We start from the raw sequence: 24103 nt of genomic DNA, 5'->3' as shown, positions 1-24103 counted from the left end.
GGTTCTGTGCGGCTTCCATCGCAGCGCGTGCGCAGTGAAGCTCCTCAGCCCTGTACCAGCGCCACGTGGACGCCAGGCTCACGTCGGCCTGGACATCTCCGAGAACAAGTGGGCCCACCTGTGTGTCATCAGGACCACCTGTTCTCTGTGCAGAACCCTAGAACCCAACCTCGACAGCTCTCTGAACACACATACTCCTAAGTTCTAGAAATACCCACAACCTGTAAGTACCTGCAAGAAAGTCTAGTTAAATCAGGTCTGCCTGTGAGAACCCTGACTCCAGCTGTCCAGCCTCTTTCACTGTTGCCTTGGTTTTCCTTAGATGGTCTGTCCTTTCTTTGTTATCTTAAGCTGTGGTGTCATTTTAGTTTTGTTTTTCAATTGTCTTTAGTTAATCCCTTGTAATGAATGTTAACTACATTTTGTTTAAAAAAAAATCAGGTGCCAAGTTTTAGAACTAGGTATTATCACAAGTATCCTTTATAACTTTATAATCTACAAACCCATTCGTTTATATGGATGAAAGGATTTTAGAAATAAGTATCAATCCTAGGATCAATTAGTACTATTACGTACACAAGAGGGGAACCTGCTATTAACAAAATTTTCTTTTGGAAAAGGAAAAAATTAATAAAATAAGGCTCAAATTATGTCAAAAATAAATCAAGTAGACCTCACTTTAGAAGAGACATTACTGGGAAGTTTTGTTAATGTTTTTATAATAGACTATCTTTTTTTTAGTCATCTTTGGCAATGTGAAATACTTTAAACCACTCCACTCCTTGACTTACACCAAAGTATAGTTATTAATAAGCACCCAATTGTTTTAGTGGGACTACTAATCAAATCCCTCTTTAATGTGAACATGTGTCTGAAGTTATCCCTTTTTAAAGTTTAAATTTTCAGTTTTTTAAGGCATGGAACTGTATTGTTTTATTTTTAAATCAGACATTCTATATTAAGAAACTAAACTAAATTGAGATAATTATTAAAAGCTGAGTTAATTTAGGGAGAGAAAATCTTATTTAAAAGAGCCTTATAATAAACAAAACATAAGGTAACATGGCACACAGGAACCAATTCACAATTCCCACAACCCCATATTAGTCAAGAAAGAACATTCTAAATGTGCAGAAATGGAGGGGAAAAAAGGATATAATAACTTTTGTTTTGGTTCAAATTCTTAAAAATATTCTTAGCCTTATACATTTGCTAAGATTTCCTTTTAAATATTGGCGGTGGTAGTTGGGAACAACCATAGCACCAAGGGTAAAGAAGACTAACACTTAAAAGGGTCCTGTGAAAACTATGACAAAGCCTGTATTTATTATGGATAAGTTAATGATTCAAAAGGGGAAAGCTCATACAATTGAATATTTCAATTTATGCCTGGAGCTTAGAAATTATGCATTTTCTGGATCTATTAAAACTTCTTGTATTAGGAAACTTACATATAAGGAAAAGACAAGGACTACTTACATTTTGCAATTTAAAAGTGATGAAAATAAATTTATAAAATTTACCTTCATAGTAATATATTTATGATATACTTCTGATACTTAATATCAAACTCAGTTAAAAAACTGAGTTAAACCAGTTAAAAAACAAGAGTTAAAAGCAGTCCCTCTCCCATGCATCCCACAACAAAAATCTTCCTGTATCTTTAGTTTCTGTGCTCTTTACTGGAAAAAAAAAATATTAGAATAAACTACATAAATCATCTTTGTTTTTTACATACTAGTATAATAATAAATGCTAACTCGTGAGTTCTGACTATAAATTACCAGTAGGTGTTTTTGAGAAAGGAGTCCACTATCATATGCCTTAAGATAATCAAGTATTGAGTTAATAAGAATACACTAGTATTTGGCGCAAATTTAATTTTATTAAACCTTACAATGAATGTTGTGGCATATCATTTTCCATTGTGTGACAGTTTATTGGCTGGCATCTGAATACAGTACTTTTTGGAAAAATACACAATGGGAATTGACAAAAGGGAGAGAAACTAGTTGCTTAGTGATGTATGAGGGCAAAAAGAAAATGACAACCAATTAATTTTAGTTTCCTTAGTACCTAACTCTAAAATGGTTAAAGTTCCAAGCAATAATGCTGCTGTTACAGTGCACAAGAATATGGTTATTATCTCATCCAGCCCCCACAATTCTGGGGAAATTAAAAGGATTATTATACCTGTAAAATTCAACCTAAGGCTTCTGCTGGGTAATATTATTTTAAAGAGCTACTTTTTCAAATATAACCTCAACAGTTTTCCCAAGTCACAGGAGATGGGGGTCTCGAAAACATTATACATTAAGTCACTTTACAAATGAGCAATCACTTAACTGCAAAATCATAATGGGCACCAAATTACCTTTGGTTGATTTGGGCTAATGTCCCTGTCAGATTTCTGGATAAGAAAATGACTATTTTTAAAATCTGTAATCCACTTGTCTTTATAATATAGACTGGCATCTAATCTGAGTAAAATGACCATTTCTTTTACAGAAATGATCAAGAGTGGAACATCGGGCTTCCCTGGTGGCGCAGTGGTTGAGAGTCCGCCTGCTGATGCAGGGGACACGGGTTCGTGCCCCGGTCCGGGAGGATCCCACATGCCACGGAGCAGCTGGGCCCGTGGGCCATGGCCGCTGAGCCTGCGCGTCCGGAGCCCGTGCTCCGCAACGGGAGAGGCCGCAACAGTGAGAGGCCCGCGTACCGCAAAAAAAAAAAAAAAAAGAGTGGAACATCTAAAATTCAGCAGGCCTTAACAGGGGATTTTTATGGAAATGTAACCAAAACTTATACATTAGCTCCAGCCAACATTACCATACTACAGTGTACAGCTGAGAGTACAATTAGCTCATTATTAAATTACTGATCTGCTGGTTAAAAAAAATAACACAAACTTAAGTTTTTTTTTAAATTCAGTCTCACAATTTTGTGAATACTTTCTGACAAAGGCCTTAAACAGTGTCTGAGGGCGCATTTATGAAACAACCTCCTCTAAAATAAAATGGACAATTTTGAGCTTTTAAACTAACTGATTTTTCAAGAGCTCCTAACATCATTTGGGGAGATGGCAAACAGATAACTGTATCTTAATTAAAATAAGGCATTTCAGTTATCAAGACTGAGGAATAGTTCTAAGTTACCTATATTCAGTGGTGGGAAAATGCTATGTAAAGAAATCCTTATTTTATACTAGAGTTGCACAATTCAAATTCACCTATAAAATAGTGTGAGATGTGCCTTACTATAAGAGCATGTAAGCCCTCCTACCCCCTCCCAAAAAAAGGAATATTAAATCACTTAAAATCCAATTGCTCACTGTTCACCCCACAATTATTGAGATCAACTAATGTAGATTTACTGTACTTGCAAAGTTTTCCTTTCTTTAAAAAAAAAGGTTGTTCACGCATATAATTCTTATTCCAGAAGGTTAGAGGCAAATGATTTCAAAAATTGATGTCTGATATTTCTAGAATAATTATCTAAATTACAAACTATTCTTAATTTATGTGGCAGTTCAAATATTTCAAATTTTCCTATAGTAAACAAGATATTAAAATCTCTTCATCAAATGGTTGCAGAGCAACCATTTATATCCAAATCACCTTTTTCAATGGTGAAATTAAATATACAACCTAGTAAAATGAGTAAGGATATCTTTAAAAAAATTAAACTTCAATTATTTAACCAGAAAGTAAGTCTAATGCTTTTTTGTTTATTTACTATTCTTCATTACAAGTTTTTTACTGAGTAAAGATGAATAAACCTAATGTGACTGTTTGCAATGATGACTCCTTAAATACCCCTACATCAACCCTCAGAATAAAATGTCAACACAAAAATCCAAGTGATCAGGCTCATTAAACTCACAGGTAAACTGAGTTTTTCCTCAAACCAATAAGGAGCTTTTTATTCAGAACAATTTCATTAAGACATTTGCAGGGCAAATATGCCATCATAAATTTTATTCTGAATAACAATAAAGTGCTGAATGATAATTACCTGAATCTTTTTTAGTACTTTTCACTTATTTTTTAAGTTAAAAGAGCCCTTTCTGTGGCATTAGCAAAGCTGTGAAAAAAAAAATCCCCCCCCCAAAAAAAAAAAACAAAGAAGGGAGGGAGAGAGGAAAGAAAGAAAAGAAAGGAAGAGAAAGAAAAAGAGAAAAGAAAAGCTAATTTTCAGTAAGGGAAGAGGAAGCACTGCAACCTTTTGTGTTTAATTAGGGTGACAAATAATTGAGACCAAAGTAATTCATGCAAGTTATCTTCAAAGGTATACTTAAGCTTGAAGAAAGAAGGAACACTGTTACTGACCTTTTGATACTATGGCAGTAAATTGCATACTAAAAATACCTTAATTATCCTAGATGCCTAGATCTGGCTTGGCAAGCATCATGCCACTGACATGCTTCAGCTCTTTTTTTGTAAATAAAAGTGATTTGCAGTTCAATTACTGCATATTTCAGTGTGACTCATTAAGCTGTGTGATAAACTTTGAGGTTAAATTTAAGCAAATTCTCTACACCTAATCACATCATCAGCACAAGCAGGACAATGCTGGCACAGCATGAAAGGTGGGTCACTTTATAAGGATTCTTCCTTTTACTGCATGATATATTAAGACGACAGACCTAAATTTCAACTGGGTTAATGAGTTGGAATAGCTTTGTTTCCCAAATTTAGCACACAATAATTTCAGTGGATTAGAGAAAGAAACCTCAGATGTAAAGAAAAAAACAACAAAAAAGCTTGAGCTCTGGTAGCTAACCTTTAGCTCTAAAAATTGTCATGCTACAAGAGTACTTTCGTAAAATGAACTTTGTAACATACTTAACAGTGTTTCAGAGTTGAAGTTGACCAACTGCTGCATAGAAAATATGCTAACATACAACAGTCAAGTTGAAGCCAGTGCATAGAGAAGATAAAGCACTTATGGTAACTGCAAATGGTAACAAGTCCATAAAGTTTGTACAACCTAACATGGATCCATAAGGGGAAAGAAATTGATAAGTAGAAATGGTTAAGTTAAAAATGAGGTGGAAACAGGGGAGAGGCTCGGAGAAGAGAAGGAAGAAGCACAAAAAAGACCTTCAATTGTATAAAATTCACAAACCAGAGAAGTATAAAGACACCACTGAAAAATGGTTAACTCTGTCCCAAGCACCCAACAGCAAACAAAACCAGAATGGATAAGCCTTTGGCAGACAATTTTAGAAATCTGAATATGAGATTACATTTCTCAATAATTCACAAACAATATATTATATGGTATATTTATATTAAATACTGGGAAACCAATCCTGTAAATTTGATGCTTACAATGCTTTAGCCAATGAGAGCACAATGAAATCAAGCTAAATGAATGCTGGTGTTACCACAACAGTGCTCATTTATGAAACAACTGTTACCAAGTCGTGCTTCAACAGTCAAATTATCATCTATGAAGTGAAACGAAGGTCTCTAGCTTTTCTGGGATATGCCCTTTATAGTATATTCTATGATTCACTATGACACGAGCAGCTAGACACTGCAATGTGGTATGATTTATAGGCTGGATCAAATTTTTAGCTATTTCCTTCTCGTCCAGCAAGTCACTAGCAGTTTGTTTGTGCAAGTTTGTGGCATCAAAATGTGCACCTGATTTAATAAGGAGATTCATGATGTCTGGATGGTTGTTCAGAGCAGCGATATGGAGGGGACTGTTGTCATCTGAGTCTCTGACGTTCACATCAGCACCACATTCTATCAGTATCGCAGTAACTTGCAGAGATGGAAATTTACAAACAGGGTACTGCCCTACACAGGTAGTATTCTTGTCCACAGCCAGATGAAGAGGGCTGAAGTTATTCTTTCCCCTTGGATGCAGCTTAAGAAACCTGTATATAGTTTGCTTTTTGAAATGATCCTGTTCTAGAGTACAAGGAACTTTTTCTAATATGCAAATCAAGTGCAAAATAATGGAAAGAGCCTTATTTAACTGTAATGGGTCTGCTGGACACTGAGTTTGTTTGATCGCTCGCTCTATTTCAAGGACACTTTTGCACAGTATGCCCATAAGATCATCAAATGTAACAGTGGTGCCCAGACCTTTAGCCCTATACTGTAGCATAAAAGAGAACAGTTCTGCAAAAGATAATAAGCTGCTGGCGGTCATCGGGCTTAGAGGGTCCAAATTGTTCTGCTGCATATCCAAAGCATACTTCCATAGGTTGATGCATCGTTTGAAATTTCCAGAGTCTGCATAGACAGCGCCTCTATATCTAATATAGTAAGAGGTGTCAGGATGAGAAGGACCGAGAATACGTTCTCTAATTAATAGTGCCTGCATTCTCATCTCATCAGGATCAGCGATAAGACCTTCTAGCTCTTCTGTACTGTTTACCTCCTTGGCATAATCATAAGCCATTATTAGTGTCTGCGGTACTGGTTTGCTAATTATATTAGTCCTATCACTGTACCTCATGTTCATTGCCTTTTTCCAGTATTTCAAAGCCCCAAGCAGATCTCTTTTTTTGTCTACAAATGTAGCTCCCAGAAGCTCTAGAGCATTGATCCTTTCTGTCTTGCTGGTCTGTGCATGGTGAGTCAGGAAATCCACAATATTTGTGTGACCAGTCACACTTGCTGAGAGAAGGGGAGTCATTCCATAACCATCCTTTTCCATCTTGGCACAATACATAAGAAGCATCTTCATGATGTCCAAACTTCCAGATTCTGCGCAATCATGCAATGCAGTATTACCTTGAGGAGGAGGAAAAAAGGAGATAACATATTTGAGGGACCAGGATATAATGTAATATATATGTATACTTTAGAATCTAAAGAAAAGCAGGCAGCTCCAAGCTGCCCTCAATGGGACATACTTTAATTTGATTACAAATAAGAAAAAATGATCCCCAGCACCTAAAACTAATGTCTGACACACAGCAGGGGGAAAAATATTGGTTAAATTATTTGAATAAACGAAATGACAAAATAAGGCATTAAAAGATATTCAAAGTCACTAAATGAAATTCAAAATTAATCCACGGCCTCTTGATATTTTTCAATAATGTTTTCAAGTGTATATTCTACAACTAAAAACTGACAAAATGAAATTAACCAGCTATTTATAGTTTTGCTGACAGTCACTTAACTTTCTGGGTCAGACTCCACATTTATAAATAAGAAATCTAGTCTGTAATACCTAAGAGTCTCCAATTTGATTCTAAGAGTCAGAAATTATTTTTTCAGTATTTCTGATTGCCAAGTGAACCTCAGCTGTTTTAGTCAAAAATCTTGGTAACAAAGTACAATACTTTCTTCAAAAAACTCACATAAGAAAAACAAGTTCACTGAAACCTAGAAAATATGTGGGTGGTTCAACATGAACTTTAAAAGGAGACATCTGAAGTGTCCTTTCATAATGGATATTTCCCACTGTAATTTAATTTTCTTAAACATTCTTTTTAGATGTACTAAATGTTCTAACACCGTCCGATTCTTCCCACACATGGATTAAAACTGACAATAGACACTGGCACATTAGTAAAAGGCTGTATGGATGGAACATACTAAGACATAACCACTCATTTTAGCTACCTAAATTTAATATAAACATTCTACTAATGATCAAAACAGAAATTATCATGCAGACCTTTGAGATTTACATACAATGTTTACAGAAAATTTCAACAGTCTTTTTAGGCAAGTGTGTGAAAAATAACTAATATAGCTTGGCTGAGACAGCTATGTTTAGAAAGACCTGCTTGCAAGAATGGCCCTGGGCTGGCATCTTGAATGTTGTCTGGTAAACAGTTCCAAGATATAAAACTTTCCCTAAATGATAAGGGTGGCTTTTATGCTAACTACCTGCTTTCCTTCTGGGACTCTGGAATTTTGCATATGTGCTCAGCAGAGGGTGCCTTTGTGACCAGTGCCCAATAAAAACCTGGACATTGAGTCTCTAACCATTCTCTAATCAACCAAAATGGGTTTCCCTGGGCAGGAATATTGCACACATGCATTTATGTTGCTAGGGGAAGACTGCTCTTTGTGACCTCACAGGAAGGAGAGAGCATAAAAAAGCCTGCACAAAGATTCCTCTAGACCCCAACTGTGCCTTTCCTCTTATGATCCAGGTACATGTCCTTATTATATCACTGTAATAAATCTTAGCCATGAGTACAACTGTATGCTAAGTTACCTGCAAACATGGGGGTGGCCTTGAGGACCCCTGACACAGGATGTGTACTAGAAAGTTATTTAAACCTGAATACTTCATGTAACAGATCTACAGATAAAATTCAAAAAAGCACAAGTTGTAATACATTAGGACTTTAAATCTCTTCACAAGTTTATCCTGTTTATTAGTCTTCCATGATATCTATAGGGATTATATTAAAAAATCTGGATATGTTAATTGTGACCCAGGATTCCAATGGTCTACAATGGAAGGGTGTCTGATAGAATGTTTTAGCAATGTGTATGGTAACCAACCACTAAGAGAGCCCAGAACTTCTGACTACTAATGTTGATTTGCTCAATTAAACATGACTACTACTAAGTATATTTTTAAAACTCTTTCGAATTATGGATCCCTAATATTCCCATTTTCTCTAAGAAATAGACAATATAATAGAAATATAAAGAGAAGGCTTAGATGGCATTCTTCTCTATTCAGAATAATAAAATCAAGAAAAAGAATGCAGCAAAAGCCAGTCTTGCCAGTCTTTTAAGTAACTGAATTGACATATTGGAAAAATGAAGAATATATATACTTTGAATACACCATATACTGAAAAAATGTTCTGTTTTGTTTTTTCTTTTAAAGGAATAAGAGACTCTCACATCTAGTACTGGCAGAGGTAACATGATCACCCTCCCAATAAGAACCAGAAAAGCTGAAAACTGCATTTTTAAAAAATCTGTATGACTGCCTGTAAGAGCTCACAGGGAGACAACATCCAGGAGAATAAAGAAAATTAGTTAAGTAAAGTCCAGAATTTGGGGAAGCTTTCCCCAACGACCTTTACTGATTCTGGAATAGGCAGCTAAAAAACTGGGCAGAGCTTTTGACCTTTCAGGGCTAGAGGAGAAAACTGGAGTCCAAAGCCCATTAAGAAATCCCTATACACTTTAGGTTATAGCTCTGAAGGGCTGCTCTCTAGGAGTTAAGGTGAAGTGCAAAGAAACCAGCGTTCACAGGCACTGAAATGCAAGTTAAAATCATCTTGATATTGAATTAAAGTAATCCAGAACTGCTAGTATATATATAATCAAAGCCAGAAGCAAATACAAATACTATTTAGATGAAGATATTATCATACTAGAGCTCAAATTATTTTTATATATTCTTCATATATAATGTTTGGTATCCAATCAAAAATAATGGACAGAAGAGAAAACAAGGAACCACAACACAAAAACCAAGGATAAGAGCTAAGAGAAAAGCCCAACAGAAGATCTAGATAATACAGTTATCAGACACAGACTTTAAAGTAATAATTATGCTTAAGATATTTTTAAAAATTTTTGAGAATTAGACAGAAAACTGTAAACTACAAAAAGAACCAAAAGGACATTCTAGAACTGAAAAACTCAATGGGTGGCTTTAAAAGCAGACTACACACAGCTGAATAGAGAATTAGTGAACTAGAAAATTAAGTCAGATGAAAATACATAGAAAGAAGCATGAAAGTGAAAGGATGGAAAAACAGGAGACTATAGGAGACAGAGGAAACGATGTCAGAAGGGATAACATGCTTAACACCAGAATTATAGACTAAGAAAATAGGCCCAAAGCAATATTTAAAGAGATAAAGTTTGAAAATTTTCTGAAGCTGATGAAAGATTAACCATAAATTTAGTAAGTTTTATAAACAACAAGGAGAGACAAAAAGAAAGCCACACTGAGGCACTCTACAGCAGAACCGTTAAAAACTAAGGACAAAGAGAAAAATCCTAAAACCAAAGAATAGGTGGAAATGACCTGCAAAAGAACAATTAGACTGACAGCAAAGTTCTAATCAGAAACAAGAGAAGCCTTAAAGCACTAAAGGAAAATAAATGCCAACTTAGAATTCTGTGAAGTAAAGGACCTTTTCAGGTGAGAAAGAAAAGATGAGCCACATGGAAGCCTGGAAAGGAGAGTATCAACATTGACAGAAAGGGTAAATTTGTGAGATATCTAAATAAATATTGACGTTAAAAATAATACCTGTAACAGGGTTTGAAACACATATAGAAGAAAAATGCTTGACAGCAATAGCATAAAAGTAAGGAGGGTAATTTGAGTTAAGTATTCTAAGATTTCTGCCTTGCTTGGAAAGAGGTAAAATTAGAAATTTATGTTAGCCTTTGATAAGTCAAAGTAGTACTATCTAGAGTAACCACTAAAATAATAGAGGGTATGCATGCATATAATTACTATATATCCTCTAATATAGAGAAAAATGAAAAATAATCCAAACAAAGACAGAAACAAAGCAAAACAGGTAGACAAATAAAAATCAGTAAGTAGCTAGGAGATTAAAGCCCAAATATATAAGTAGTTACATTAAATACAAGCAAACTAAATGTTCCATTAAAAGACAAAAACTGTCAGACTGAAAATACAAACACATAGAACTCAACTACATGCTGCTTACAAGAGAAATACCTTAAACGTAAGGACAGAAAAAGGTTGAAGTGAAAAGATGAAAGAAAATATATACTTTATGCAAAAATTAACCGTAAGAAAGCTGTCTGATATTAAAATATCAGATTAAGTAGACTTTAAAACAAAATGCATAATTACAGATAAACATTTTATAATGACATAAAATCCAAAACAACAGAAAGATATAATTCTAAATTTGTTTTCACCTAAAAACAGCAAAATAAATAAAGCAAAACTCAACAGAACTACAAGGAAAATCAGATAAATCCACTCATAAGACATTTGAACACACCTTTTTCCGTTTAGGAGACCAAAACCAATAAGGATATTGAAAATTAAATGAACACTATAGAATTTAATTTTTTTCTAAGGACACACGGAGCATATACAAATGCTGACTACATTCTGGGCCATAAAATGAGACTCACACAAATGTCAAGGGACTGAAATCACTGAGTATGTTCTAAGTCCACAATACAAGTTAGATTAAAAACAAACAAGCGGAAAAAAAAGAAAACCCTAGAAGAATCTCCACATATTTGAAATTTAAAAATATACTTTCAAATAGCCCACAGGTCAAAGAAGGAATCCCAATGGAAAGCAGAAAATATTTTTATCTGGATGATAATAAAAATGTTAAATAAAAAATCTTGTGGGATATGGCTAAAACTATGCTTAAATGTACATTAGAAAAGAATGGCTTTTTGAAAAAACAGCTAAGTTTCCATCTCAAGAACTTATAGGGGAAAAACAATACATTAAACCTAGAGAGACTAGAAGCAAATAATAAAAAGCAGAAATAAATGAAGAGAAAAGGTACCAGTATGCTAGCACGGCATTTTTTCCCCTAAATTGTATTAACTAATGCGAACTTATATTAATAACTATGCAAAGCAGAGAAGATAAACTTGTTCTACAAACAGAAACCAGAGAAATTGGTAGTAAAATAAAAACCCATGTCTCCTAATAGCCATTTCAGTGTATTGCTCATTACTAAGGTCATATTTTAAATGCTAGTCATACTACACTCCAGTGAATAAGTTATTTCTAATATAAACCAAGCCTCATAATAAAACTTTCACCAATCATATTACTTTCCAGCTCAAAAGCTTTCATGCTTCCTCTAAAGAAATAGCTGAAAATCTTCAAGATTTCAAAATTCTACGGCATTGATTCTCAAAGCACTATCTGTGTGAGGATGAGAAAGCAACAAGGCAGAAATCTATAGTTTTAGAAGGCATGTCATGTGAAGTAAAGCTTAATCTTGGTAGTGGGAATACACATAAGAAGATATACTCTGGGAAATAGATTTTTAAAAAGAGAAATATTTCCCTAACCTACCTCTCTAGCCTCATTTGTTGTCATCTCCAGTATGAATGCTGCTCTGTGCATCTAGCCCAGGAGCCAGCAAACTTCTTCTGTAAAGGGTTAGACAGTATTCCAGCTTTTGCAGTCCATAAGGTCTCTGTTGTAATCACTCAACTCTACCATATAACAAAAAGTATCCATAGGCAATTGGTTAAATTAATGGACATGGCTGTTTTCCAACAAAACTTTACTTATGGAAAGTGAAATGTGGCTTTTGTGTAATTTTCACATGTCATGATATATTATTCTTCATCTGATTTTTTTTTCAACCATTAACAAATATAAAAAATATATCTTAGTTCTCAGGCAGTACAAAAACAGGGGGTGGGCAGGATTTGACCTCTGGGCCAGAGTTTGCCAACACCTTCTCTAACCCAAAAGACATCTATACCAGCCACATACAAGGCAAAGAAACTGCTTAGGCTTCCTATCACTGTATTCTAAGTTACCTCTCCCAGCCCCTGGAATAGTCTTGCTTACTTCCACCTCCATGCCTCTTCTCTTAATTTTCCTGTCAATATACTCTTTCTGGGCTTCCCTGGTGGTGCAGTGGTTGAGAGTCTGCCTGCCGATGCAGGGGACACGGGTTCATGCCCCGGTCCGGGAAGATCCCACATGCCGCGGAGCGGCTGGGCCCGAGCCATGGCCGCTGAGCCTGCGCGTCTGGAGCCTGTGCTCCGCAATGGGAGAAGCCACAACAGTGAGTGGCCCTCATACCGCAAAAAAAAAAAAAAAAAAAAAGTATATATATATATATATATATATATATATATATATATATATATATATACATACATATATATATATATACTCTTTCTTCTTTGCCTTTTTAACTTCTTTTCCTCCAAGTTGCACCAGAAATTTCAGCTGCTTAAAGAGGTCTTCTTGGTTATCCTATGTCAATTTATCATTTTGAGAATGCCTGGTGAATAAATGTTTCATTCATCCTGGTAAGTACTCATGTTATATCTACTATTATAATCTTATGTAATACCTTACATAATATGTTAGTGCTTCACAAATAGGTTTTCTTACCTAAACTGTCTATTCCTAAAGTACACAGAGCCTATGTTATATTTCCTTTATATCCCAGATAGCAGTTAGCACAATATCAAAGCTAAGGTAGATTCTTAAATTTTTAATACTTGATATCACAAAAAATGATTCAAATAAGGACAAAATAACTTTAAAAAGTAAAATCTTAGGGCTTCCCCCACGGCACAGTGGTTAAGAATCCGCCTGCCAATGCAGGGGACAAGGGTTCGAGCCCTGGTCCAGGAAGATCCCACATGCTGCAGAGCAACTAAGCCCCGTGCACCACAACTACTGAGCCTGCTCTAGAGCCCGTGAGCCACAACTACTGAAGCCCGCATGCCTAGAGCCCATGCTCCGCAACAAGAAAAGCCACCGCAATGAGAAGGCTGTGTACCACAACGAAGAGTAGCCCCCTGCTCGCCGCAACTAGAGAAAGCCCGCGCACAGCAACGAAGACCCAACGCAGCCAAAAATAAATAAATAAAATAAATACATTTTTTAAAAAAAGTTAAATCTTAGCAGGAGGGGATCACCTTTATTATTCTAACAGGTTAAATATATAACCGCCACACTTTCATGCCCTGGAAGCCCTAAAAAATTTCTGAATTATAACCTAGACCATTACTTAAAAGTTAAGAAAACAGAGGTCAAAAAAAAAAAAACCCAATACAAAAGCATAATTTTACAGCAACTATGTCATGTCTCCAAGTGTCTCTACATAGTATATTTTGATAAAGTTGTAATCAGAAAATACACAACTGTTTCCTGCTTTTCACCTACATCTTAGTCATTTTGTCATGTTCCATGTATATAGTCTACATGAACTATTTACATAGATACTACATAATCACTCTTAATGGCTTTACGGTTAAAGTTCAAGTAAGGAGGCATGTCATAATTTACATAAACACTTCTCTGTTGATGGACATCTGCATTCCTTCAGAATTTTCACTATTAAAATTAATGCCTAAAAAACTATAAGGACAGATAACAGACCAGTGATTGCCAGAGGGTGGGTGCTGAGAGAATGGTTAACTGCAAAGGGGCATACAGGAAGTTTTCATTCCACCTCTATTGTAGTGGTGGTTAAATTACAGTTTATGTTTTTCAAAACTTAGAGAACTGGGCTTCCCTGATGGGGCAGTGGTTGAGAATCCGCCTGCCAATGCAGGGGACACGGGTTCAAGCCCTGGTCCAGGAAGATCCCACATGCCACAGAGCAGCTAAGCCCACGCGCCACAACTACTGAGCCTTCGCTCTAGAGCCCGCGAGCCACAACTACTGAACCCGTGTGCCACAATTACTGAAGCCCGCACGCCTAGACCCCATGCTCTGCAACGAGAAGCCACTGCAATAAGCCTGCACACCTTAATGAAGAGTAGTTCCTACTCGCCGCAACTACAGAAAGCCCACGCGTAGCAACGAAGACCCAACACAGCCAAAAAAAAAAAAAAAAAAAAAAAAGTAATTGTGGTGATGGCTGCACAAATCTGTGACCATGCTAAAAACCAGTGATGGGTGGTTTTTAAATGCGTGAATGGTATGTGAATTATGTCTCAAAGCTGTTTTAAAATCAAAGTATTTGTTTTTAGTAAAGTATAAGTTTTGACTGATAGAAACAGCAATTAAAAGGTTTTTTTTATCATAACAGATCTGTCTGGAAATGCACAGAAACAGTTCTTATTGTAACAGGGAAGAGCCAATTTTGACTCCATGTTGGATCTGTTTCTTTGACTTTAGCCTTTGCTTTTCGTTGCTTTTGTTATTATAATCATACATAATTGCCTGCCTCAGGGAACCCTACCCACCTGTGAATGGCGGCAAGAAAAAAGAAATTAACACATCCCCTCCCGGAGGCTGGCCATTCCTGGAGATGTTCTCCATGACTGATGGCCCTTTCCACTTTACTTCCTCCCCACCTCTCCCTCTCTATTCTGACTTTTTACTTTACTTCCCTCTGATTCTGTAAAAAAAAAAAAACCTGGCATCCAGACTCCATAAGGTGGTTTTTTTGGGGGACCCTAGTCTGTCATCTTCTCGGTCTGCCAGCTTTCCAAATAAAGTGGTACTCCTTGCCTCAACACCTCGTCTCCGATTTACTGGCCTGTCGTGCAGCGAGCAGAGCGAGCTTACACGACAGCTCCAGCTCGCTCATCATCTCTCCTCTTTAACCTGCTGTGCTTGGCATCCATTCTTCTGCCTTGCAGCTGGGGCTAAGCCGAGTCTTTAAGAGAGGTCCACCTATAAACATGGGGGCGGGAGGGAGGGGTGCAGTTCAACTGCATAACAAGGCTGATTCCAAGCATTTTACTCCTGGAATAGCTAATTGGTATGTGTTAAGGGAGCAGGCGGGAAGGGGTAAAGAGGAAAACTTTAGAATATCAAAGGAGCACTAGAAGGTTCCTCTGCTCAGAATATTTCCCTTCCCCATGTATGCTGTAACACCAGAGACACTCAAGGACAAGAGTTTGAAAAAAAAAAAAAAAAAAGAATCAAAACTAGGATAGGGGGCTTCCCTGGTGGCGCAGTGGTTGAGAGTCCGCCTGCCGATGTAGGGGACATGGGTTCGTGACCCGGTCCGGGAGGATCCCACATGCCACGGAGCAGCTGGGCCCGTGGGCCATGGCCGCTGAGCCTGCGCGTCCGGAGCCTGTGCTCCGCAACGGGAGAGGCCACAACAGTGAGAGGCTCACATACCGCAAAAAAAAAAAAAAAAAAAACTACTGGTATCAAGATTACCACGTGCCTTCCCTTCATTCTTTATATAAGACAGTGAGCTAGGAACACAGAGAAATTTAACAATACAGGTCCTTGAGCTCACTACAAAGTTAAATGCTAAAAACTGCTCAAGATGCATTCATGTGACTCGAGGAGGACGAGGACTTGCCTTTGAAATGGGTCTTGATAGCAAGCAGTAATAGCTGAGCTAAGGGATCAGGACTAAATTCAACTAATAATAGTACAATTTGATGAAAATTATACAACGAAAGTTGATGAAAACATCAACATTACAATTCAGACTTACATTCTAGTTCAGACTCTCTATTCAACTGCAGCTCTACCCAAAGGTAGGGAAAAAAGAGGAAAAGAGATATTTTAATCAAATTTGCATCCATGTGACTTCTTTACCTGGGCCTCTCCCCCACTCTTCCACCTCTATCTTCCAACACATACATTCCCCATGTCTCAGTAGCATAAATCTTTAGAATGCCATGGGCTTCCTAAATTTTCTTTTAAACAAATTTAATTAATCAAGGTGATTACAATCTCATAAAGATGAACTCAGTGAGGGAACTATATGTAGCTAAAAGATCAGTAAGTAAAACTTAACCTCTGCCTTAAGTTTGTGTTGCTGGGGATGACTCTGAAATAGCAGTAGTGTTCAGGATCTACTCATTTTCACCATCTTCAGTTCAATTTTGTGAGGACACAGTTTACAGTCCAATCTTCAGGGATAAAGGAACACAATAGATATTTCCCTACTGCACTCAATAGACAGACACATCATGTACAGCTTAGCTTCCCCAACTAGGATGCCAAGTTTCCCTGAAGACACAGAGAAAGTGTGCCAGGAGATACAGGAGGAAAAAGGATGAACAAGAAACAACTTGCAGGAGCAACTTGATCTAGGATTAAAATGTTAACGAATTCAACTAGTGAAACATTATTATTATAACAAAATAAGTATGGAATGTTACAGAGTAGAAAGAAATTTCAAAGCCCTCTCTTTCACTCTTCTCTGCTAGTAGGTGTGTTCTGAGGTAACCAAGAGCTGAGCTAGAGTTCTCAAAGAAGAAAAACAGAATTTCAGCTTCCAACACTCTCAGTCCTGAAGTATACAAATAAACTACCTACATGACAATAGTCATTATCTTTGTCCATTCTCTTAATACCAACCATTCTTAATTTACAGTGGAGATTTTCTTACATGAAATTCCTTTGGATTTACAGTGGATAAGAGAAAAAAAGGATTTCTTTTTTTTAACATTCTCTTGCTTGAAATACATCTATACCCTAAACTGCCTATACTATAGGAGAGAAAGAATGCCTGCGTTTGCTTCGAGCTACTGCAGAGAACAAAAGGAGGGACAAATATACTTTTTAACATATATTGGCAAATGTGGATAAATGTTGAAGCAAGGTGATAAATACATAGTGGTTCAAAGTATTCTTCTCTCTACTTTCTCCACTTACATATAAGTTAGAAAATTTCCATAATAAGGAGGCAAATAGGGGCTTCCCTGGTGGCACAGTAGTTAAGAATCCGCCTGGTGGGCTTCCCTGGTGGCACGGTGGTTAAGAATCCACCTGCCAATGCAGGGGACAGGGGTTCGAGCCCTGGTCTGGGAAGATCCCACATGACGTGGAGCAACTAAGCCCTGTGTGCCACAACTACTGAGACTGCGTGCCTAGAGCCCGTGTTCTGCTACAAGAGAAGCCACCGAAAGGAGAAGCCCGCACACCACAACGAAGAGTAGCCCCTGCTTGCCGCAACTAGAGAAAGCCCACACACAGCAATGAAGACCCAATGCAGCCAAAAATAAATATTTAAACTAAATTAATATAAATAAATAAATAAAACCAAGGTTTAAAAAAAAAAATCCGCCTGCCAATGCAGGAGACACGGGTTCGAGTCCTGGTCCAGGAAGATCCCACATACTATGGAGCAACTAAGTCCATGTGCCACAACTACTGAGCCTGCACTCTAGAGTGCGCGAGCCACAACTACTGAGCCCACGTGCCACAACTACTGAAGCCCGCACGCCTAGAGCCCATGCTCGCAACAAGAGAAGCCACTGCACTACAACAAAGAGTAGCCCCCGTTCGCCACAACTAGAGAAAGCCTGTGTGCAGCAACGAAGACCCAGTGCAGCCATAAATAAATAAATAAATTTATTTTTAAAAAAGAGGCAAAAAACTGCCCGATCTAGCTCTCTCAAACCCTTTTAAAGCTAACCGTAATACTTACGAGCCTACATGGTTTTCTCCCTTTTCTAAGCTCCTATAGAGTTCTACCTGTACCACTCACTTTTCACAATCACTGTCTTAATGTCTTCATGTACGTATTTCTGTACTACAAGGACCAGAAAACACAGTCCTTGCCATCAAAGAGCTTATAATCTTTCCTCTCTTAAATGCAACACATTCATTCAACAAACTCATTTACCAATTGCCCACTGTGGGCCAGATAACTCTTTCTAACACATGGATACAAACACCAGGTCTCTAGCCTCAAAGAGCTCACAATGTAAGAGAATTAGAATGTACTAATATGGGTTTCTCTAAAAAAAAAAAAAAACAAAACACCTCAGTCATTCCTCTGCTGAAAACATTCACTGACTTACCTACCACTGCATAAAGAATAAAGTCAAACTCCTTTACCTGGAAGTCAATGCCCTTTTATACTCTAGCCCTGACTGCCCTTTGGTCCAAATATGCTACTTTCCAATTTCTGTACCCTCCAAGCATATTTCTCAATGTGCCTTTCCTTATGCCATTTCCTAAGCCTTAAAAACTGGATCAAATTCCTTCTGCAGATCTCAACTCCAACAATCCTTTCAAAGCCCAGTTAACTCCATGAGGCCTTTCCAGTCAGTACACTCTTCCAAAATCCTATATAATGAATTTATACCATTCCTTTAGCAGTGAACAAATGTGATGTGCTGTATCTTTTCATAGCCTCCACAATGTCCAACACAGTATCTGGCCTACAGGAAACGCACAGGAATTATCCTATTACTAATTTACTTAGTTACCTTGGGTATCTAAAATAATTGACCCATGCGTGAGGATAGCCTGTCCTCTGGGCCAGTCTCCCCAATCCCAACTCAAAGAGCTGTTCTATATAGGTCTGTAGTACTCAACCAATCACTTTCAGGTGCTCAATTTCCAGTCGAATTTGGGTGTAAAAGCAGAATTGAGGGTTTAAGTAACCTTTCCATAGATCTGCAAAGTCCTATTATGAGTCAAAACATAAACAAACAAAAAAAACTCAACTGAAAAAGAACCAGGGCTTCCCTGGTGGCGCAGTGGTTGAGAGTCCGCCTGCCGATGCAGGGGACGCAGGTTCGTGCCCCGGTCCGGGAGGATCCCGCATGCCGTGGAGCGGCTGGGCCCATGCGCCGTGGCCGCTGGGCCTGTGCGTCCAGAGCCTGTGCTCCGCAACGGGAGAGGCCACAACAGTGAGAGGCCCGCATACCACACACACACAAAAAAAGAACCAAAGAAAGCCAAAGATGACTATAACCGTGAAGTACTGAGATCAGTGTTATGGCCCTAAGATGGGCTTGTCTAATCACTCCTGATTTGGGGTCTATATTTAAATAGGAACCAACTTTCCTGTCTCAAAAATGAACTGTTGTGTTAAACTGGAGAAGCATTTCTAAATATCTCAGTTTTTCTCCCCCTTTTGAATGGCATGGGAAAAAAAGGAACCCACTGTCCCCTCAGGTAATGAGTTAGTTGGGGATAAAGTATTTCCAAAAATCTAAGACAAGAAAGCACTACTGTTGCATTTACCACAGTGTGGTTTAAGTACCTGCTTATGAACCTGTCTCTCTAAACAAGCCATGAGCTCCTGAAGAGCAGGGAATCAAGGACTGGATATCTTGTCTTACTCATCTTTGTATATCCTAAGTCAAACAGTCTGGCACACTCAAGGGACTCAATAAATGCTCTCTCAATTAATGAATGAATTCCACCTTAGGTTAAAACATGTTCAAAATGCCAACAGCCTGTTAAAAAGTAATGGAAAGAAGTTAGATAATATATTCAAATGCCAACTGCCTGTTAAAAAGTAATGGAAGGTAGAAGTCACATGCATTTTATATTTAAGTAAACCAAGCATAATCTACTGACATTTTCCTTCTTCAGAACCATTTCCAACAGTTTACATATAAAATTTCCTAAGAAATTATTCCATTTTATCCCTCATCTTATCAGACTTTTCCATTTTTTACATGGGGATAAAAATGTGGGGAAAACAATCCTTTCTTGACACTCTACCAGATCCTTCTCCAGTGTTCCTGCCTCAGTTTCAAACAGTTCCTGTTTTTTTATTACCCCCCAAACCCATAAAATAAAAAAAAAAAATCTGAAAAGTCAATGAGGGAGTAATTATCAAAGAATGGAAGCTTCAGGACCAGAGTGGGGGACGTGCATATGTACTTTAATCTGCCCCCAATATTCTTTAAGACTCACTGTCAAATTTAAAAGGCACTATGCAAAAGTTAAAGTACTGCACACAAAGTGATATATTATATATACATACAATACACACGTATGTATTATGTGTATATATGTATATATATAAAACTGAAGCTATATGAAAACAATTTTTGGTATAAAATTGTTTTCTCTTATGTGTACTTCTTTAAATAAATACTAGATATTGATACTGAGGTAAAAAAAAGAAAAAGACTCTAGAATTAGCCAGAAGAGGGAGTATACACATCCTCAAGCACAAAACTATATGATGATGGTGTTAAAAGGTTTTATTACCTCTGAAATAGCAAAGGTAATCAAGTTAGATATTGTTCACAGTTTACTAAGGGAAAATGCTCACTAAAATATGGGCTATTTACAGTATAGTTCTCCCATACATTATATCTCTAGAAGTATAAAGAACTTTGAAAAAGAGAAGGGAAAATAGTACCAGTACTAATCTCTCCAATGACTTAAGTTTAAAACATGCCCCAATTTGATTTAAATACAGGAGTTTATCAACAATCTCTACATCATTAGGCTGATGAATAAAAAGCCCAAAACAAACTAAAAATTCAACAAGCCTAAACATGCAGCCATAACTTTTAACCCTTTCTCTTCTAGGTATGATTTCAAAGCATTCCCAATACTAACATGGTCAATTAAGCAGTAATTTGTTCTTTTAAAACAAACATTCTTTAAAAGAATGGTAATTGTTTAAAAAAAAAAAAGTCATGCTGTCCTTTTACCCAACACCTACATCAAAGATAATCAGAAACAATAAAATATTCATAAGAAAGAATGTTTACAGAAACATTTCTTATAGTGAGAAGGCAGAAGCAATGTAAAACTCCATTAGTAGAAGAGTATGCAGCTACTGAAATTAAAGAGCTATAATTAATGACACATTTACTAAGCTAAAAAACAAGTACAGAAGAGCATATAAAATAAAATTTCATACATATATCTAAATGCAAAATTCAGTATCTTTGGGAGGATTATCTCTAAGTGCTGGAATTTTGTGAGATTTTTATATTTCCTCAGGAAAAAAATTTACAAAAAAATCACAATGAGGCTGTATCATTTTTACGACAAACCTTTTTAAAAAAGATCATACTAACTTCAGTAAATATGTCCAGTAACTATGTGGTGCCCCATAATTGTGTGGTTTAGCCACTCTGAGAGGCAATCAGTCACTATCACAATGATAAGTGCACATTCACTTTGATTTAGCAATTACACTTACAGGTATTTATAATACAGCTATTTTCACATAAGTGTGCAAAGCCACAGATTTGTTCAAGAATATTCACAGCAGCATTGTTTATTTTGGATGTGACCTAACTGTGTGTCAACAGGGACTAGATAAATTATGCACACTCATACAATGAAATACTGTGTAGCCATGAAACAGAATGAGGTAGCCACGTGTGTTGGAGTTGAATGACATTCAAGATAAAGTGAAAAAAAGAAAGAACAGTATGTATCAATTAGCAAAGAAGAAAGAGGGAGAGATATACAGACAAGTATACTTGTATTTGCATAGACTATCTTGAGGACACACAAAACACTGTAAACAATGGTAGCTGGTGGGCTGGAGGTCTAGAAATGAAGAGTGTTAAGACTTATTTTTCATACTAAACACTGTAAACCAATTTGTATTGTGTGATTTTTTTTTTTTTTACCATGTATGTATGCTCCTTTAAGCCTTATAGTTTTTTAATATTACGCAGTGAATTACTTTGCTGTTGTATAAACAAATATGTTTAAGGAAAATAATGCTAAGTATTAATATTATACTATCAAAACACTTGTTTTTAAGGGTTAAAAAATTCCTAAACTATCATCTGAACAGTATACACGACCATAAAGCTGAACTCTTCTTCTGGACAAAGATGTTTACATTGTTGCTAGTCAGCAAATCCACATCTGCTTAACCTAGTCCATGTTTTGCTCTGCGCATTGTAGCAGTTTAAAAAAATCTGTTCTCTCTCTTGCTATATTTAATGAAAGGATTTTCTATTGGCCACACAGTAAGTATGGAATAAGGGAACAGATTTTCTCCTTTTCATTGATATTAATCCTTCCAGGTCAGTATGGCCTAGCCGTCCCTGACAGAATAACAAATGAAATGCCTACCTAAGACAAACATGACAATGACTCACTAAATATAGTAGTTGCTACTCCAAGGGTATTCTAAGAAAATAAAACTAAGAGAAATATATTAAATCAAAGTATATTCTTAAGTAAACACAAGTCTAATTGCTCAGATCAACTGCCACTAACATGCTCTAAACTTTGGGGAACCCACTTCCCATGAATTGGAAGTTACTCCAAATAAAGAGAGAAAATGCTGCTTAACACAGTGATAGAGGTCTTTTTTTTTTTTTTAAATCACATTTGCCCCATGTACTATCAAATACCAAAGAAACAATCAACAAGGTTATACTGGAAGGGATACCTAATCAAAATAGGTCTGTCAGTGTTGGTTTACTCAACACCACTGCTTATAATTATGTATCAAACTTCCTGAAAATAAGTGGTAAACACTTAAAAAATTAAAATGAATATGAACTCACCTTTAACACTTTTTCTATTAACATCTGCCCCTTTTTCAAGTAAATACTGAGCAATCTCTTTGTGTCCTTTGTAACATGAGATCATCAAGCATGTATGCCCATGTCGGTTTGACACTTCCAAATCAGCTTTGTGTTCTACCAGGTACTTGACTATGTCCAAATGGCCATCGAAACAGGCAGCTCGAAGAGGAGTTGAATTGGTTAAAGTCGTGTTGTTGACAGACGCTCCATGATTTAACAAAGACTGAACCACCTTCAGATGTCCTGCTGCAGAAGCGGCCCACAAAGGGGGAGCCCCCTCAATGGTTTCGCCATCAAAATTGACCGAGCCCCCTACTTCTATGGAGGCACTGCACTGCTCTAGGAGAAATTCCACCATGTCAAGGTGCCCATACCTGGCGGCCATCAAGAGCGGGGTGGCCCCATTTGTTTTTTCAGAGATCAAGGAGGAAACCTCCTCTTTAGATTTGCTTGCCAACAATTTGGTGAGAAGCCGGAGTTTGCCATCTCGAGCTGCGTTAAATACTGCTGTCTTTAGATCCATTTATGTCCAGTTGAGAGGCTGTGCTTTATTTATCCTTCAAAGCAAAGCTCCAGCTTAACTCTATTGACACAGGCAAGGGTTACAGGAACCAAAGTTCAACGTTAATCACGGCGCCCCAGAACCGATGTATGTTCTGTCTACTGCCGTCCAATATATGACAACCAGAGCACCAAACTAGAGAAAGAAAAAAAAAAAAAAAGTAGCGGTTTTGAAATTTCCATAGGTAAAGGTGAAAACACTAGGTTTTCTTAATTTTTACTCCTGGGGGCGGGGGGAGCCACACTTTAGGGACTACTCCGCCTCCCCAAAAAAGGTGGGAAAGAAGAATACAAAAAAGATACACACAGAGACCCAAATGTTATGGTGGGAGGCAGTCTCTTCTCTGTATACGGTAAATTTAAACACTACAGGCAACCGGTTTTCTCGCCTCCTAACCAGCCAAGCTTTGGGCTAGTTTTGCTTTGCACACGCCCAGAGAGAGTACAACCCAAAGAGGCAGGAGACGCGGGTGCAGAAATGTTTCCCTTTTCTCACATCTGCAGAGGAGAGCGGGCCAAGGGCGCGAGGCTGCAAGGCCTCGCTGTGGCCAGGATGGCTTTCGAGAAGGAACAAAAAAGGTCGGACCCAACAAACCGCGGCCAGCTAACGCCAAAACCCTCACCCGAAAGGTTCTCTCTCCTTTAAAACTACTCGAGGCTCTCAGGAAATCCGGCTGCCTTTT

General features: G+C 37.3%; 1 protein-coding gene across 1 annotated transcript; it reads right to left on the bottom strand.

The window, feature by feature from the left end:
* Positions 1-5238: 5238 nt before the first annotated feature.
* On the bottom strand, positions 5239-23382 carry FEM1C (fem-1 homolog C; the record flags this gene model as incomplete). Its single annotated transcript, XM_079702385.1, has 2 exons — positions 5239-6755; positions 22839-23382. The coding sequence occupies 2 exons, from the start codon at positions 23380-23382 to the stop codon at positions 5449-5451; spliced, it is 1851 nt and encodes a 616-aa protein (XP_079558511.1). The 3' UTR covers positions 5239-5448.
* Positions 23383-24103: the final 721 nt, after the last annotated feature.

The sequence above is a fragment of the Hyperoodon ampullatus genome (genome assembly GCF_949752795.1).
Source record: "Hyperoodon ampullatus genome assembly, chromosome: 4".
NCBI classification, from domain to species: Eukaryota; Metazoa; Chordata; class Mammalia; order Artiodactyla; family Ziphiidae; genus Hyperoodon; species Hyperoodon ampullatus.
Note: the sequence above shows the minus strand (reverse complement) of the source record. Positions and strands in the feature narration are given on the sequence as shown.